Here is a 13,056-nt window from a genome sequence, read left to right as displayed (position 1 = left end):
CAGCATCTTCATGGCACCATCTGTCATATGAAGAGTCTGTTTTAGCAGGAGTACCTTGTGTAAGAAATTTGACCTTCCCACGACCTACAAGGTATGTCTGAACTGCTCTCTGCCAAGGAGCATAATTCTTCCCATCTAGTTTAATGGAGGTCATCAAAAGAGCAGCCTCCACAGGAGAATAATAAAGAACAGAAGAATGTGATGAAGAGGGCGGAACAGCCCCATCAACTACCCAATTTGGGGGGGAGGAATATGTAGAATCCGTAAGAACCACAAAATGCAACTATCTGCAATCACACCACTAGAGCCGAAAAACAAACACACGCGAACAGATCCGAAGGCAACAAGATCAACACAACATCACTCGACCAACAATGGGAATGCTAAAGAAAATGAATCAGACATCCATGATCACCAACTACCATTATCAATATCAATGTAAGATAACTAGTATCCCAAACACCAAAACACAATACACAGGAGAAGGAGCACAACTCAAGTAATATCAACCCATTGTAAATCGCAACAGATACAACCCAAATGAACACCAACAATCTGCACTGGTAGAATTACCTCCACCACCACGAAGTGCCAAGCAAGACAACACCACCAACCAACAATCAACAAACACCAATCACTTCACTACTGATAATCACCAATAACGTCACCAACAAGAATCATTGTCAACCAACAATACAATCACCACAACACTAATGACAACTCCACTAACAACAACCATCAATACCCTCCAACACCACAACCACTCTACCAACACACAAATAATATCATAAACAAATATCAACGATCCTCCAACCCAACATCCATCAAATCCACCGACTAACATCCACAGATGAGGGGCAAAGGTACCCTAAAGTCATAAACAAGGGGAGACGTCCCGAAACAGCTTAAAAAATATTTAATAGAGGATGATTAATGGACTGTCTGGAGAGGAAATTACATTCGAGGAAACTAGGGTTAGGGTTTGGGGTAAGAAAAAAAATTAAGGAAGGATGGGGGGGGGGGGGGGTTTGAAGATGATGACAAGATGGGTGATGTAGCAAGGATAGATTTGAGAAGGGAAAGAAAAGATGGAAGGAAAAAAAAACCAAACAAAATGGTTTTCGGCTAGGGTGGGAATGGGATTAGGGGTGGCGGCTTGGGTCTAGGAATGATTGGGGAGACGGTTGGGAGGGGGGGTTGATGGAGTTGAAGATTAGGGAAGGTTTGGGTTGAGGCGGGTTAGGGTTTTGATAAAAAAAAATTGAGAAAGGAGGAGAATAAGTTGGTACCTTTGATGGGGATGGGTCACTCTCACCTTTGGTTCTGATACGATGTTAGAATATCACATGGTGAAAGAAGAGTTGAAGAGTTGAAGAGAGAGAGAGAGAGAGAGAGAGAGAGAGAGAGAGAGAGAGAGAGAGAGAGGAGAAGAGAATACGTTCGAGAGAGTTGGTCTCTGCCCACGAAAATATTATTTAAATATAAAACACATTTTTGTGTTACATTGACTAAACTACCCTTAATGAAGGGCGTCTAATGTATGGTGCGTCCAACAGTATTGTAGCATTGCAGCACTATATTTACATCAGAAACATGTAGCCAGGGTATTAACCCTTTGTATCGCTGCCTATTGAATAGTGAAGTGAAAGGTCATCTATTTGTTTGATGCCATTTGTTACCTCTATATGTAGCTTGTAATAGGACTCAATATGGTTACAGTATGATGAATAAATCATTACTCTAACGGGATTACCGGTACAATATCATTGTTAAAGTTTTTTTGTCATTTCACCTTCAAGAAAGCACATGTAAAAATCATTTGTTAAAGTATAAAAAAAATTAAATAAATCCTTCTCCAACGGCTTAAGCTTTTGTAGTAACTGGTTGTTTCACATGGTATCAGGGCAAAGGTCCTGAGTTCTAACCTCTTCTATATTAAAAATCAACATGGAATGGCCAACCCAAAAAGAGGGGCCACATGTGCCATGTCGTACTCCGACTCTAAAAAAGAGGGGCCACAGGTGAGGGGGAGTGTTAAAGTATACAAAAATTAATTAACGCCTTCTCCAACGACCTAAGCTTTTGGAGTAAATGGTTGTTTCACAATCATGAATATTCATTCATCTAACTGCCTTAATACTTAAGGATGGAAGGTCAGATAGTAATAGTAAACTGCAAATTTAAGGTGTCTGATAGTTGTTTTCACTATTTACAGGCTCGTGAGTTTGCGAATGAACTCCGTGCTAGTACCAAAGCATCAAGAAATCCCCCAGTCTGGCTTGAAGCTTCTGCAGGTTCCAATCAAGCGGTGAACAACGCAGACACTTCTACAGTCTCTGAAGCGTACTCAAAGATGCTTACAATTTTTATTCCTCTCCTTGTAGATGAGGTTATTTATTTTTATTTCTCAGTTTTTATCATAGAAAAGACCCTTTTAGTGTATGGAATTGTTGACTGCTTCCATCATTTTACTGCAGAGTTCTTTCTTTGCACACTTCATGTGCTTCGAAGTTCCTGCACTCGTTCCACCTGGAGCCCCTTCTGCTAATGCTAAACAAAATGGATCCACGGGTGACGACTCTAATGACGATGATTTAAGCCTTATGGACCTTGACGGAAATGATATAAAACCTGGTAATTCTCTTCCAAATTAAAGTCTGTTTATAATATCTGACAGCTTTGTCAAATTATTTCTCTAGATTACTTATATAATTAATTATTTCAACTATTTTCAGGTAAAAATTCAGAAGAGCTGGGAACACTAAATGAATCTCTTCAAGAGCTGCTCGAAGGGATCCAAGTAATTTACTCAAGATATTGTTTATCCGTGCCCATAGATCATTTTATTGGCTTGAAATTGTGTTTGGTTTTTTATATTTGGGTTGGTGATGCAACTTATAATGGAAATATGAGCCAGGAGTCTATGAGCAGCTCTTGATCATAATCATTGGAGGACGGCCATAACCATTCCCTGTTATAGATTATGACAACCGATTATGGAGTCCCCAACAGATTATTGGACTCAATTTAGTGCAATTTCCAGTCCAATAATCCGTTGGGGACTCCGCAATCGGTTGTCATAATCTAAAACAAAATTTCTAGGCACTTCTCATTTGATCTCGTGGGACAAAACGTAATTTTGACTGGTGGAATATGCTATGCCCCCCCTCAACTTTTAGGAAGACTTCTATGCAGTGGTGGATTGGGCATACAAGATTGATCCTTTGCGCTGCATATCAATGCATGGGATTACAGAGCGCTACCTTTCTGGACAGAAAGCTGATGCAGCCGGATTTGTACGCCTCTTGCTTGATGACCTGGAGTCAAGAATTTCAATGCAGTTCGGCAGGGTTGGTTTTTTTTTTTTTTGAATGATAGGGTTGGTCTTTGCATTTGTATTTGAAATTTTTTGTGTTGCCTTGCTTTATTGGTTGATTGAATTTCTCCCTTGTTTGGCAATTGTGTTGCAGTTTGTCGATGAAGCTTGTCACCAAATTGAGAGGAATGAGCGCAATGTTCGGCAAATGGGTGTCTTATCTTATATTCCAAGGTAAAACTGTGAATCCATTTTAAATTTGAACTTTTGACAGTGTTCAATCTCATGTCTTGAAGCTCCAATATTTCATTGGTTCTGGTGATTGACCTTTATGGACTTGGTGTTTTTTTTTTTTTTTCATGAACTGCTGTAGATCCATGTCAAATTAAGGTTAACCGTTAGCATGTGTAAATCAAATGAGCTGCTATGTTTATTGAAAATGTATGCTCTAGGAGATTTAACTGGTACAAGGGTTGGGATTAGCAGATATGCTAATCAATCTCGAAATCCTCACACGAACAGATTCAGTAACCATTTCTTACAGATATATGAAATTGATAAAGGATAATTGTGAATGCTATCTTGCTCGACTCAACGATTGAAACTAATGATGATTTGTAGTTTTTTTAAAACTATCTATCTTAGATTCGAGATGGTAAATTGCTGGAGGGTTGAGCCTGGCTTCTGATTGATAATGTACATTACATATTACTGTGAAATATGTTAAAAATGGAAAAAAAAAAAAAAAACTGCAGTTGTGCTAGTTTTGAAAATCAGTGCTTATGTTCCACTTAATCAGTCTTAACGAGTGTTGATTATGTGACTTAGGCACAAACCTATGTCCAGGAACCGATTAAGGTTTTGGAAAAAGAAGTATTCTGTGGACCAAGAAAGGAGGGTTATTGCTTGAATTGGAAAAAAATCGGTCAATTTAGGAAAAAAATATATGTTGTTTGAGAAAAGACTGAAGATTGCGTACTAGCATGAAATTCTGCCATGTTGATCTTTTGTGGGATCTGCCTTGGAAGCACTTTTTCTATTATATTTTCTCTTTATTAATGGATTCATTTGTTAAAAAAAATTGAATAAAAAACAGAAAGAAGAGAAGACTTTGAAGTTATGGTTAGGTGAAAGAGTTCTTGGAGACAAAATTCTAGGGCCATTTTGTTGAATTAAGTAGACAAGTGCACTATTTCATTTTTATAAAACTACCTAGAGCACTATTTTTACACTCCTGAACCACCAACTTTTTGGGATTTAAGATGCCTTCTTTGGCATAGATTGTTGGAGCAATCAAGAAACAATTACTCCATAGAGTTTCAGTCGGCCTTTCTTGAAATTCAGAAGCTATTGTTCCTTTTTTGTCTCTTAGCCATGACGACAACTTTTTATTGTGAACCTGAATCATTAGGATCAAAATAATCTATAATATCAGCTACTATTCTTTGAGTATATCATTATAATGATCCTCTTACGATTTTGATTGAACTCTCGTAATTTAATTTAAATCAACTCTTTGAGCCTCATTAGGTTTGTTTGTTACGCAGTTCATTGGGGTAGTTCTGACGAATAAAATTGTGTATCTTTTGTTTTTCCTTTTTGCCTTTTCAATGTAGGACCTTTTTTGGGATATGATTCTTTTGGCATGGAATATTTATTTGTTGGATGAGAGTATAGTCTTGAGCTTATGTTTGTATTCTTTTGGTGACTCAAGGTAGCCCTTTTGTTTCTCTAGCTCTTTATTATTATGTCATAGTGATTTGTTCAAATTTAAATGGCTTATGGTCAAACCAATCTCCAACATGCTCTAGTGGCTTGAGGTAATGAGTGTCCAATGCTATGAGGTGTAGGGTTCAAGATTGGTAGAGAGGGTAAGGAAAGAGAGAAATGGCTTATAGTCGTGCTAAGTGCTAACTTGAGTCGCATTAGGTCAAGTTTATATCTGACTCGGACCTAGTTAGGACACATGGTCATTAACTTTTATGTTGGTATTGTTCATAATCCGTTATCAAGCATGTCTTTGAACATATATTTTATTCTCCTTGTACATTTATTAGTTAGTGTGCATTCATATGTTGAATTTTTATGATACATAATGTTTAATGTAGAATTGCTTTCTTTGTGGACAGGTTTGCCATCCTTGCAACTCGTATGGAGCAGTACATTCAGGGACAATCTAGGGATTTAGTTGATCAGGCATACACAAAATTTGTGAGTATCTGCTTCTATGACTGCAGGTAGTTAAATTAGCACACGACTCGTTACTTAATGATGGCTGCTAGTTTTTGGCAATTGAATGAAGCTTGATGTTTTATTATCATTATTATTTTTTTAATTTGAAGTTCAAGCTTAGGAATGATGGAGGATTTTGTGTTCTAAAATAGGTTAGCATAATGTTTGTGACTTTGGAGAAAATTGCACAAACTGACCCAAAGTATGCTGATATCGTACTTTTAGAGAACTATGCATCTTTTCAGAACAGGTAATGCCCTCAATAAAATTTAGGTCTGCAGTTTTCTCTTTGTTTTGGATTTTTGGAAGTTGAATTTCAGGTTCGTTATAAAGGTTACTGTTAGTTTGAAGTGAATTGAATGTCATGTGAAATATCTGATTAGAAGTGATTGAACGCAGTCTTTATGATCTAGCCAATGTTGTACCAACCCTCGCAAAGTTCTACCATCAGGCAAGTGAATCTTATGAACAAGCTTGCACGCGTCATATCAATATGATCATATACTATGTGAGTACCTTGTCATTCCCTCTTTATGGTCATGGAATTAATCTGTTATGTTTTATTAGATTCTTGAAGCTCAAATTATTTCCAACTTTTTAATCACTTGCGAGAACATTGCATTCTGTTTTCTTATGCGGAAAATTCCTGTCGGATCTGATCAAATAACACAATCAAAGACAAAATGGGAACACACACAATAATCACAATAGGGCAGCACACAAACAACACAGGAATTTTCATGGTTCGGCTTAATGGCCTACATCCATGGGTGAGATCACTACTTCCACTATTAGAGAAATGTTAACAAGATTACAAAAGGGATTAACCCAATCCCATCAATACGTAACCTTTCTTATTCTCTTCCGTGGATACATTTCTCTTCCGTGAAGGAGATTCATCAAACGTCATATCTTGGGCTACAGATCGTTGTGTTGGGCCGTGGAGATTGGCCCATATCTTAGATGAAGTCAGAGACTTAACCTGCATCATCCATCCATCATTAACACATAGAAGACGATCAGCAAACTCACTTGCTGATGGCTTAGCAAAGGAGGGGGCGAGGTGTACGGATACGGCAGTAGTTTTCGATGAAACGGCAATCGGGGATTTTTGACTGAAACACCTGGATTGCTAATCCTCTTTGTGTGTTCTATCTTTTGTACTCTGAGGGACATCTTGTCCCTTCGTCTGTACCTTTTCTTTTATAAATAAAATTGTTACTTTTCAAAAAAAAAAAACCTCTTGCAAACGGCTTCTTTAAACTAGAAAGAAAGCCCCCTTTTACACTACAAAAGGAAACCACAAAAGAGAGAAACAATCTCACCTTGTTGTTTTCCTGGACCCAAGGAAAAACACCAAGAGAAAAACTCTCATCCCTTTTCTCTCATCTCCTATTCTTCTCTAACATTTGTGTTCTTCTTCACCCCTCTTTCCCAAGAGATTAAAAACCGTGCATATTCTAGCTTGAAATTCAAACCATGCATGCAACTGTTTAGTAACTGTTTGTGAAGCAAGCCACACAACACAACATTTCTGGTGCGATATCTTATGGTTACACATGTTATTTGCAGCAATTTGAGAGGCTATTTCAGTTTGCCCGTAAAATTGAGGATTTAATGTACACAATTTCGCCGGAAGAGGTGAGGACCATGATTCAACTTGTTATATTACTCTTTAGTTGTTGCATGCTTGTGTTTTGTCCACATGGGATATTATGTTCATAAAAAAGCGATCAACATATTCAAAAATGGATTGCAATTCCATTTTGTTCTCTCTCTCTCTCTCTCTCTCTCTCTCTCTCTCTCTCTCTCTCTCTCTCTCTCTCTATCTCTGCATTGCAATTCCAGCATGTAGTGGTCACCAGAACCTCCACCATGACCTCCTCTTATGGTTTCTTGCACACATCTCAACACACATGTTAATTCCCTTGGAGATTAACTATGGCCACTCCAGTGCATGACCTAAATATCTCTCATGTATTCTTCACTTTCTATTCCTAGTCGACCTATTCATCTCAATTTGAATTCCATAGTGATTAGCCCTATTTTTCTTGGGTGAAATAAATGGATTTGAGGTGTCTATAACTGCCCTTTGCCAAGTGCTTTTCACAAAATACCGTAGTTCCGGCTGTAAAATATTGTGGCTGATGATATTTTCTGCTTTAAATATTTCAGATCTCTTTTCAGCTTGGACTGTCAAAAATGGATTTTCGTAAGATGTTGAAATCGAGCCTGTCTGGGGTAAGTCAAAACAAATTCATTACCTTCTTTTGACTGGTCTCTTAACACAAAGTAATTTTGTCCTTCTGGTTACAGGTTGACAAATCAATTAATGCTATGTATAGAAAGTTACAGAAGAATTTAACTTCAGAAGAGTTGCTCCCATCTTTATGGGATAAATGCAAGGTATGCATGCACTTCTCCCTGATACAAATTAAATTATTCTAGTGGGAAAATTCAAAAGGAGTTTTGTTGGATATATCAGTGGCTTGTGTTTATCTACCAGAACTGCCAATCCAAAGAGAAAAGGAAGTGATTGGAATTTTTCAAGAAAAAAAGAAAAAAAATTCAAAGCCATTTTGGGCATTTTTGAAAAAAAAAAATTATCAAACTTTTCAAGCAGGGTCCGCCCCCATGTCTTGTGGCATAGAAATATTTTATATTATCCTGTTTTTAGAAGAAATAAAAGACCTCATGGTCTGCCATAGCATTGCAAATCACTTGGGTGTTTTGTCCTCATTTAACTTTAATTTAGCTAATACTATGGACAGTGGCAAGAACCTAGTTTCTACTAAATTGTAACAGCTAAAGCTAATTGGAAACAAAGAAAAGAAAGGGAAAAATTACTATTGATTATTTTCTCATAAAAGGCTTTCTTCTGTCCCAACAGAAGGAGTTTCTGGATAAGTACGAGAGCTTTGCACAACTGGCTGCCAAAATTTATCCCAATGAGACCTTCACGTCAGTGGCAGAAATGAAAGAGCTTGCTTCTATGTAGAGAACTGGGCGTTCCAGACATGGACAGAGGTCGACCATCTACCTTTCTTTCTTTCCTTGTTGTAATTCAATTTATTCTTATATTGAATATAATGTATTCCAAGACCCCAGTTTTTTATATAACATATTCTTAAGCTATCGGTTTTTTCTTTTTTTTCTTTTTTTAAAAGTAATCAGACAGCAACATTTACATCATGTTTCACGGTTGGACATTTGTGTGCAAACTCCATGTGGTCACGCATTTTCTTGATTTTCTGCTGTCTATCAATCTATCTATTTCACATTACATATTCTAAGGCCCTGTTCGTATAAGATATGACAACACGAAAAGCAAAGATCCCACATTGGAAAAGTGAATGGATGTGGAAGGGCTTACAAGGACTTGTGCACCCTCCCTTGAACGGCTATCTTTTGAGGGTGAGTTCAACCCCTGCCCCAACTATTTTCGATGTCTTTAATGTATAAATTTTTATCTCTCGAGCTACTACTAATATTTCAGTCTGATCAACTAGCAAGATGATCTTGTCCGGATGTACTAAAAAAACATGATCCAATGAACAACCTATGCTCGGTGGTCAGGACCGTTGCTCTAATGGCGTATCACATGGTGATCCAATGGCCTATCTCATGGTGATCCAGTGGATAGTGCGTGAGCGGGTGCGATCCGAAGCGTCGGATCGTAGTGTAACGGCTAGTGGAAGATGACCGTTGGATGATGCCCCATCTACTCAATGGGTCGCTAATTTAGTGACGAGCGGGTCCGGGTCACTTTTTGCCGGATTTAGGTGCAACTCGTGTCAATTTTTGGGAATTCAGGTTGAGATTTTATTATACGGCCAGGTCAGATTTATTCCAATTTATTTTTTAGCCAGAGCTCAACCTCACCCGCTCGAATTGCACACCTAACAATATTCACGGTCCTTGCATTCAATAAAAAATAAAAAAGGACACAATATTCATGGACCCAATCTCACCTTACACTTGGCACTGCTTGCTTGTTGTCTTGCCCTAAATGGAATGTCTATTAGTCATGCTGCGCACCAAACCCGCTTAAAAAAAATCCTACTTATTGGCCCCTGTTAGTGCCCCTGAACACCCTAGCACTTATTAGTATAGTACTTTAGAGGTGGTCCCACTCCAGGCTGTTTGTTAACGACAACTGAAAAGATCAAGCTCAATTTCTGGAGATTTTATATGGTGTAAGGCCTTACAACAATACGGTAGGCGTACCGCCCTTGATATTTGATCCAACAGCAGCTCACTTTTTGACCTTTTTGAGGAGCTGCTGTTGGATCAAATGTCAAGAGTGATACTTCGACTGTACAAAGGCCTTATTGTTTGTAAGGCCTTACACCATATAATTCTCCAATTTCTGAAGCAATTTGTTGCTTTCAGTAATTACAAAACAGCCACAATCAAAGTAATCTAGGCCGTTTGAATACTCGGATTTTAGAATTCTGAATTTCTTCAAAATTGTAGCTAAGAGACAAGAGAAGAAGCGGACCGGCCATCGTTTTTTACTCGTTTTTTACTTCTCGCCCTTCTTTCCAACAGCAAGAGAGTAGCAGATCCTCCCATTTTTTCAGGTTTTAGAAATCTCAAGATGTTCTAAAACCTGGTTTTCTTACTTAAAATCCAAGAAATGCTTCCAGGACAGCGGCAGCAGCTTGATCAAGAACCCTCTTTTATACTGTTTTCAAACTAAAAACCAAGATTCTAAAATCCGCATATCCAAACAAAATAGTTGCCGGAATTTTTTTGGTTCTTGGGATTTTTGCGGAAACTCCCTGCGAGTTTTTTTTTTTTTTTTTTTTCCCTTCCTGGGGTTTCATGGGGTTATTTTGGTTCCTGGGATTATTTTGGGCCCACCAACCAAACGTGGGTTTCCTGGGGAAATTCCACAAAAGTCCCAAGAATAAAAAAAAATTTCCAGCAACCAAATGTAGCATTAGATAAGCAATTGCTAGTCCTTTAGGTATTCCGTTTGATGTATAAAGAGGGCTTTCGATTTAAGTAATTGACCCGAATGAGACATGAAAACTGTCATAAGAAAAATAATATTAATCTGGATCTTGTTCCGAAGAAAATCTGAGAAGGAAGAAGACAGTGGTATATAAGAAAGGGTTTCAGTTATTTAAAGAAAATAACAAAACATGAATACCACGTAGTTCTTGTCAAATTCATTGACAATGAGACGTACAATGAGACGCACGCTTGGATTAATTAATATTTTAAAATTTTGATTTTTTATTTCCTTGGACGGCCCAGCTAAATGTTTGCTAGAAGTTATCACCTTGATTCACGTGAACGGTCACGATACACTGTACATGTGGGACCCCTCCCTCTCCTTCCAAATAAAAAAATGAGATGCGTGTGGCTTGCCTGGATTAGTCTAATGTGGTCTTAGGATGCCACGGGGCTCTTGTAACAAAAATTCTTTCCTTATATTTTAATTTTCTTTTCATTAAAGGGCCTGCATTCAGGTTGTGAGTCAATTAGACCATGTCTAAATATCTCCCATTATACGCTTGTGCTTTGAAAATTCTTTACCAAAGCTTTGAAGTTATACCTCAATATGATATAAAAAGGGAAATGTTATCAGCACTACTGTATTTTTATGAGGGCACTCCTCACTTTATTCAAAGTAGGGTATGGCCAGCATCATAGGATGATCCAAACCGTCTATTGGATGGGCCACATCCTAAATAGGTTGTGCCCCAAAAATCATTTCCATAGCTGTAACATTCAGGTCGGAGGGTTAGGATTAACCTATGGACATGATTTTTGGGGCACAGCCTATTTAGGTTGTGCCCCATCTAATGGATGGTTTAGATCATCCTATGGTAAGGGCCATACCATACTTTTAATAAAGCGAGGAGTGCCCTCATCAAAATACTGTAGTGCTGATAACATTTCCCTAAAAAAATTCCAACGTATAATCTGCTCCAGAAAATATCAAAAAACATGATCGATCTCAACTTGCCCATCAAAAGAAATTGAGAAAAAAAAAATGTAAACCAAACTCAGCCACCTATGCAAATGGTAAAAATGATTAACATTAAAGAGGAGTACTGATGTACTATATATTTGGGTATGACCTCTTTGTAAAATATTGAAGATTTCTATGTAAAATATTGAAGATTTCCACTAATCTTTGCTTATCTTACAATCAAGCCTAATGAGTGTTTATATAGAACACTCAAGAGGATAAACATAGAAACTAGTATCACAAGATTTATGGAAAGAGATTTGACAAGATATGAGAAGATAATCTCAATACCTAATCTAGCATGCGTGCATAATCTTCCCCAATTAATTCAAATCAAATCTTGAAAGATGTGATTTTATTCTACCTAATCAAACTATAGTTGCCTAATCTAACCTATTGGTGAGATTTCACATATTCTAACATGCCCCTTCAAACGTATATGGATTGAAAATTGATATACGTTTGATTACAATGAATATCCCAAAAAAAATAAAAATTTGCCAATTTTGTTGCACGTTGTCACTATTGATGTCTGCTTGATGTATGTTGCCAATATTGTTGAAGATGATGGCCGTGTTGAAGAATGTGTCACATTAAAAGGTGAGCCCGAAGAGCTTCAATGAATTGAATTGGACTCAAGCCTGAATGGGCGAGTCATTAGGCTGATTAGAATATCGAACCTTCTGAAAATGGGTCATAATGGACCAATGCCAGAATGGGCAAGAAAAATGCGTCACAATAGACGAATGCCAGAATGGGCAAGAAATAGCCTATATGGGCAAAAGAAAGCCTCAATGGGCAGACTTCACAGGTCAGCTTGAGATACCGATCCTTATGAAAGAGAGAATTTGCTCTCTCAGGCACGAACCTCAAGGAGAGAGGCCCCTTAACTGAGTAGAGCTTCTATTTCGAGCACGCACCACAAAGAGGTACCTTAACCGAAATAGGCAAAAGACAAAAATATAAAGAAAGAAAGGAAAAAAATAGAAGAGAAAGCGACAAATAGCGGCTACGAATGGTGGCAACAATTATCGACGAAAAATTGGACATTGGGAAAAAGTGTGCAAATATCAAATACGTGTTTTGTGAATGTGTTGACATCAAAATAAGGAGACCGTGTAATTGGCACAAGATGATGAGAGGGGTGCACTCAAGAAGATGAGGGGTTATTGAAGGCAACCACGAAAGTCTTTAAAATTAGATGAGAAAAGAATACAAGAACAAGAATGCTAAGGAATTATGCTAAGGATGAGAGGAGATTGAAACTGATGAAGCTGGTAAGGAAGGCAGTACTTGTAGTGTTAATTTGAGAAAGAGAATGTGGGAGTGATGGTGGTCAGACGGACGGCGCCGGAGAGAGCAGCTATTTGTGTTGTGGTCACTCCAAGATCGGTGGCTTTGATACCATGTAAAATAATGAAGATTTCATTAATCTTTGGTTGCCTTACAATCAGCCCTACTGAGTGATTCTATAGATCACTCGAGGGATAAACAAAGACAGATAAATTTAATAATAGAAAGA

At 37.8% G+C, this 13,056-nt stretch overlaps 1 protein-coding gene across 1 annotated transcript in view; it reads left to right on the top strand.

Moving 5' to 3' along the window:
* The window catches only part of LOC143875513 (exocyst complex component SEC3A-like), a 41,290-nt gene extending 32,607 nt beyond the window's left edge, over positions 1-8,683 (top strand). The window contains exons 14-25 of the mRNA XM_077377081.1: positions 2,216-2,389; positions 2,478-2,634; positions 2,736-2,800; positions 3,180-3,350; positions 3,471-3,550; positions 5,446-5,527; positions 5,701-5,798; positions 5,948-6,056; positions 7,121-7,189; positions 7,724-7,789; positions 7,865-7,954; positions 8,439-8,683. Coding sequence (XP_077233196.1) covers positions 2,216-2,389; positions 2,478-2,634; positions 2,736-2,800; positions 3,180-3,350; positions 3,471-3,550; positions 5,446-5,527; positions 5,701-5,798; positions 5,948-6,056; positions 7,121-7,189; positions 7,724-7,789; positions 7,865-7,954; positions 8,439-8,546 — 1,269 coding nt within the window. The 3' untranslated portion in view covers positions 8,547-8,683. The remainder of the gene's footprint in view (positions 1-2,215; positions 2,390-2,477; positions 2,635-2,735; positions 2,801-3,179; positions 3,351-3,470; positions 3,551-5,445; positions 5,528-5,700; positions 5,799-5,947; positions 6,057-7,120; positions 7,190-7,723; positions 7,790-7,864; positions 7,955-8,438) is intronic.
* Positions 8,684-13,056: the final 4,373 nt, after the last annotated feature.

The sequence above is a fragment of the Tasmannia lanceolata genome, unplaced genomic scaffold (assembly GCF_043159265.1).
Source record: "Tasmannia lanceolata isolate RefF3 unplaced genomic scaffold, GAP_Taslan_0.1 ptg000004l, whole genome shotgun sequence".
Taxonomy (NCBI): Eukaryota; Viridiplantae; Streptophyta; class Magnoliopsida; order Canellales; family Winteraceae; genus Tasmannia; species Tasmannia lanceolata.
The sequence above is the reverse complement of the archived record's forward strand: the minus strand, read 5'-3'. Positions and strand labels throughout refer to the sequence as shown.